At 42.8% G+C, this 5,586-nt stretch overlaps 1 protein-coding gene across 1 annotated transcript in view; it reads right to left on the bottom strand.

The window, feature by feature from the left end:
- The window catches only part of LOC118420193 (leucine-rich repeat-containing protein 9-like), a 12,183-nt gene extending 7,412 nt beyond the window's left edge, over window positions 1-4,771 (bottom strand). The window contains exons 1-11 of the mRNA XM_035826906.1: window positions 4,720-4,771; window positions 3,544-3,680; window positions 3,022-3,191; window positions 2,575-2,641; window positions 2,160-2,279; window positions 1,924-1,983; window positions 1,568-1,699; window positions 1,249-1,374; window positions 799-939; window positions 408-585; window positions 28-226 (exon numbers count right to left, since the gene is read on the bottom strand). Of these exons, the coding sequence (XP_035682799.1) occupies window positions 28-226; window positions 408-585; window positions 799-939; window positions 1,249-1,374; window positions 1,568-1,699; window positions 1,924-1,983; window positions 2,160-2,279; window positions 2,575-2,641; window positions 3,022-3,191; window positions 3,544-3,680; window positions 4,720-4,771 (1,382 nt within the window). The remainder of the gene's footprint in view (window positions 1-27; window positions 227-407; window positions 586-798; window positions 940-1,248; window positions 1,375-1,567; window positions 1,700-1,923; window positions 1,984-2,159; window positions 2,280-2,574; window positions 2,642-3,021; window positions 3,192-3,543; window positions 3,681-4,719) is intronic.
- Window positions 4,772-5,586: the final 815 nt, after the last annotated feature.

Raw genomic sequence — 5,586 nt, 5'->3', positions numbered from 1 at the left:
CTACCTTGAGGAAGAAAAAGAAAAGACAAGAGAAAGATGTTGTTGTTGCCCACATACAGCTCGATCAGGGCCGTGGCCTTCTGTAGCCCATGGAGGGAGTTGACTCTGTTGTTCTCCACAGACAGGTAATGCAGCTGGGTTAGCTTGTCCAGCCCCGCCCCATCCAGGGTCACTATTCTGTTACTGCCCAGGGACAGTCTTCTCAACCTCACAAGCTTGGAAAGACCTGGAGAGGCAGATGTGTTTTACAGGAAGCCTTATATACATGTACTTTTCAGCCCACAAAACATAATTATGCAATGTCCATTGTGATAATGCCATCATTCAATTTCACGTTATTGTTTAATCAGAACATTACAATTCAGGTCATCTAACTAAGAGCAATTCCTCATGACTTGTTGACTGACCTTCCAACCTAGTCAGGCAGTTCCCCTCCAGACTGAGCTCCTCCAGCTGCTGACAGCTGTCCAGCCCCTCGATGCGGGTGATGTCGTTGTCATTGAAGGACGCCCATCTCAAGTTCTCCAGCTTCTCCAGGTTGGACAACTTGCTGATGTGCTGTCCATCCAAGTTCAAGGTGGTCACCTGGATGTGTAAGGAAAATAAAGATTATGTCTAATCTACTAGTATTTACATGGAAAATTCAACTTTACAATACAGTATTTCTTAACACTGGCACAAGAGATCAGGAGAAAAGCTCCATGTATGACAGGTGGTGCAATGTTACATCTGAAAAGATGCATTGCATAGTTAAGAAAATATAGATTGCTGTTATGATATTATGCAGCTGTAACTGACCTTGTTGTACCAGAAGCTGTCCTGTTCCCCAGCACGGTCAGGCTTGTTCCTGCTGACCTGGGTCAGGATCTGTGCGTACGGCGCCAGACTCAAGCTGCGCGGCCGTAACCCGTCCGTCCTGGAGTGGGCTAGTAACGACACCTGGTAGGACAGCAGGAAAATGTTCAACCTTGATAATCAATTGTAAAGTTTTTGATCGGACAAGTTTTGTACCAATCCTCTACGCCAAGAAAAACTTACAAATGTCCACCCCGACAACTGCTTGGATATTGATATCCAGTTACACAGGTTGACAGTTGTACTTTTTCAACCACATTTACTCTACACACTACACACATGTTCAAGTTCATAGTGTGCTTAAAGAAATGACCAGGCTTAATAAAACACATTACCTATCAAGTAAAACAGATTGAAAACACATGTACTTTCCACAGTTTTAAGAAGATTCACCTGTGATATTCTGGAGCCTGCTGCCAGCCTCAGTGCTGCCGTTGCCTCTGCTTCTGTCACCGTTACACCATTTAGCTTGGTCAGGGACTTCAGTCTGCCGATGGTCCTTAATCTGAGGTCATCAGGCTGGGGAAACATGTGGTATTCAGTATAGATTTTGATGGATAAGCTGTATGGCAAGCAGGGGCTGACTTCAAAATCCAAAAATTGGAAGAGAATTTTCCTGCCATCAGGTCTTATAGTTCCTTCAGTCCTGGAGGCAGAAGGCAAAAATCTATGATGTTGAAATGTCTACAGCTAAACTCCATACTTGACCCACCTTCTGCCATGGATTCTGCCTGAGGTCCAGTGAGGTGAGGTTGGGAGTGTGCTTACGTAGGATGGACAGGTCATCCCTGGTGTTACTCAGCTCATTCCAGCTGATGTCCAAAGTCTTCAGGCGAGACAAGCCCTAGGAAACAGGAAATCGACATTACCCTTTGCTTTGACACAAAAAAATTCTGTCTTAAATGTCATTGGGTGATAAGAAGAAACCCTCGGGGGGCAAGAGGCATAAGAGCAAACTGGAAGTCCTTTGCTGTGAATAGAACATTGTGTCTACAGCTGCCATGCATCAGCCAATGATGCCTGCACATGATTGATAAGAAGGAAAGCAATTTTTTTTAAAGTTGATACCTTTACACCCTCCAGAGAAGTCAGCTTGTTGAAGCTGGCATCCAGGTACTCCAAGTTGGTCTGGGCAAAGGTATGAATACAAGGTATTAGAATCAAAGCAAGACTAAACTGAACTCTGAATATCAATCTCTGAAGTAACTAATCTTAGAACTAACAGAATAAAAAAGTCAATGCCATACCAAGTGTGCATAAAAGATGTCAATGCAAAGTGTGCATGAAAGATGTCAATGCCATACCAAGTGTGCGACATCCTCAAGTTTGTTGAGTTCGTTGAAGCTCACCACAAGCCTCTTGAGGGACGGCATAGAGGACAAGTTCTTGAGCCGGCGTAGACCCTTGGCATGAAGATTCAGCATCTGAGAAAAATATACTTATTGTAAGGAATACAATGGGACTACAACTGATCTAGTAGGGTGCTTAGAAGACTTTTAAGCATGAATCATAGCAATCAACATGGAACTTAGAGCCTCATTGTTCCTGTTAAGATCCTTTAAGATCCTATCACAGCCACTGCCGTAAGACCCTAAAACTGCCGCCACACCCTAAAACTGCCGCCACACAACAACACCTAAGAAGCTACCATTAAGTGGTGCGGAAGATGTCAGTTGGCCTGAAGGAACAGCCTACTCCTAATATCTATGATTAACTTACAGTCACTGCAGGTAAGGATGAAGCTTTGGTCATCTTCAAGACAAGATCTTCTGTCAACTCCAGCAATCTGTGGAATGAATAATGATGGTCATCAGGGTACGAGATGAAGGTGAACATAACATTGGAACTCTCAGGATATCTCATCTGAATTAAAGCAAGATATTCAGCAATGAAGCATAGGATCAGTAAATATAAGTTCTTCTTAATTTCACATATGAATGCATTCATACCTTATACTGATATCTTGAAGATAGTGTGACATTAACACAGGACTATAAAATCTATTTTTCTTTGAACAATTCTTCCGGTAACCATGGCATACATTCATCATCTGCATTCCATTTTTATCCAACAGTGTAAAAAAAGGGGACAAAATCATCAATATCTTCTTAAAAGACAGAACAATGAAATCAAATATCTTTCAGACAGACATTATTTTCTTTCTACCTTGGCCTTGGAGTGATCTCTGGCTTCATCTGGAGGACATCATCATCCACCTGCGGGTCCTGAGGGAAGAAGGGCTGCTGGGGCTGAGGCTGGGCTTTGTTCTCTGTAGTCGTACTGCTGCTGGTCACTGTCCCTTCACTGCTAACTGAGAATGGCGATCTGGGCTTTTGCTATAGGACACATAAATATAGACACAAGGAATCACAACAAAATTACTGAAACATTGAAACGAGGATTGGAATTCCCACAAAAACTTTTGAAACTGTAGAAAATATACAAATGGCTTAAAACTTAGTAATCTTAACAAATATAGGCTTGGCATAGGAAGGAAACAGGAAAAAATCGTGACAAGCACTGCAAAGAATTTCTGACTGATATCTCCACAAGATAGGTACTCTTTTTCAAGCTGCACTATTTCCTATAATGAACAAATTAATACACTTTTAGGTCAATGTGTATACAGAATAGATAAAACAATACAAACATCTGAAATCAAATTGATTCTGCAGAATGGCTACTTACCCTTGTGATGTACTCGAAGTCGATGACATACTCGGGCATGACCAGCTCGTGGTCAAACACGAACCACTCACACTGTCGACCACTGCAGTCACACTCTGTGTGGGGACCGCCTGAGTTCAGGATACTGCTTACAACATCTGGGCAAGACAAAATACAGATATCAACAATGTAGGAAAGACCCTATCTTTGTCATTGACTTACTTACTTGTTACCTTTGCCAGAATGGCCAAGGTTATGTTTTGGGCATGTTTGTGTGTCTGTGTGTGTGTGTGTCTGTGTGTCAACAGCATAACTCGAGAAGCCTTGGATGGATCCTGATGATATTTGGTAGGTGGGTAGGGGTCGGGAAAACGAAGGTCAAGTTTGATAATGGGCCCCCTAGCGGCTTGCTAAGGTACTGCAGCGGAAACTCAATTTTTTATATCTCGTGTTCTGGACATGCTGTGGTGATGATTTTTGAGTGGTATATAGCCCTCGAGGCAGAGAGTAAGTTCTGTTAGTTTGGGCCCCCTAGCGGCTTTTTTGGAACTGCAGGCGCCGGTTTCCTTTCAAACTTTGGACGAGAATAACTCTACAACGTGTTGACGGATCGTCATGATTTTTGGTATGTAGATAGAATGAGTGATGACTTACATTACCTTAGACCTTAGACCTTAGTTCCTCCCGCAACACTGTTGCATTGGTCGACTCGTCGAGCATATCTTCTCCAAAGCGTGCGGTCTTGCGCTGCTACTGCCATGCTCTCCATACTGTTTAAACCCATTTTTCTTCCATCATTCAAGATTGTCCGTCTTAGTGTAGTTTTAGGCCTGCCCCTGGGGCGGGTGCCCTTAGGAGCCCATGACATAGCTGTTTTTGTTGTTCTTTTGTCGGATAGACGCCATACATGCCCAACAAATCTCAATCTTCTTCTTCTGACTGTCTCACTGGCTAGAGGCACCTTAGCTCTTTGCATGAGCTCTTCATTTGTGACGTGGTCACGCCAGGAGATGCCTAGGATTGTCCTAAGGCATTTACGTTGGAAAGTGTCTAGTGATTGCGTTACCTCTGCAGTGCATTTCCACGACTCACATGCATATGTGGCTATTGGCATCACAATAGTCTGGAATAACTTTAACTTTAACGGTACACTGATTTGCTTAGATAGCCAGAATTTTCTCAAGTATTGCCACATACCAGTAGCTTTGCCAAGCCTAGATTTGACGTCTTCTTCTGTGCCACCAAACATAGTAATAATGCTGCCTAAGTAAGTGAATTTGTCGACATACTCGATTACTTCATTTTCAAGCACGATTGGTGCTGCATTATGGATTGTTGTCATTGCTTTGGTTTTTTCTCCACTTACTCTGAGTCCAATTTTCGCCCCTGTGGTAGAGAGTCTTTCTGTGAAACCTTGCAGATTCTCACAACTGTTGGCCAAAGCAGCTAAATCATCTGCGAAGTCGAGATCACTCAGTGACCCGTCACCAAAAGCTATGCCATCTCCGACTTGTTTGGTCTTCTTCAAAAGGAAGTCAATGACAATAACAAATAGAAAGGGGGATAAAATACATCCTTGTTTCACTCCTGTTGCGACTTCAAACATTGTAGTAACTCCAGTCTTGGTTTTGATGCAACACTTAGAGTTCTCGTACAAGGATTTAAATAATTGGATATACTTCTCAGGTATGCCGTAAGCTCGAACAATCTTCCATAGGGATTCTCTATGTACAGAATCGAAAGCTTTTCGAAAGTCAATGAAGTTGATTGCAAGTGCTGTTCTGTACTCGTGCGACTGTTCCACTATGTTACGAAGGGCGAAGATCTGTTCTATAGTTGATCTACCTTTCCTGAAACCTGCCTGCTCCTCTCTTAAAACTTTGTCCACTTCGTTTTTTAGTCTATGCAGGATTATACTGCAGAATACTTTCCCTGGTACAGATGTTAGAGTTACTCCCCTCCAGTTATTACAGTTGCTGGGGTCTCCTTTCTTGGCTATTTTAACTATGACCCCGTGTCTCCAATCATCTGGTACCTCCTCTTTTTGCCAAATCAGGTTGAACA

Source organism: Branchiostoma floridae, chromosome 7, assembly GCF_000003815.2.
Source record: "Branchiostoma floridae strain S238N-H82 chromosome 7, Bfl_VNyyK, whole genome shotgun sequence".
In the NCBI taxonomy this organism is placed as follows: Eukaryota; Metazoa; Chordata; class Leptocardii; order Amphioxiformes; family Branchiostomatidae; genus Branchiostoma; species Branchiostoma floridae.
The sequence above is the reverse complement of the archived record's forward strand: the minus strand, read 5'-3'. Positions and strand labels throughout refer to the sequence as shown.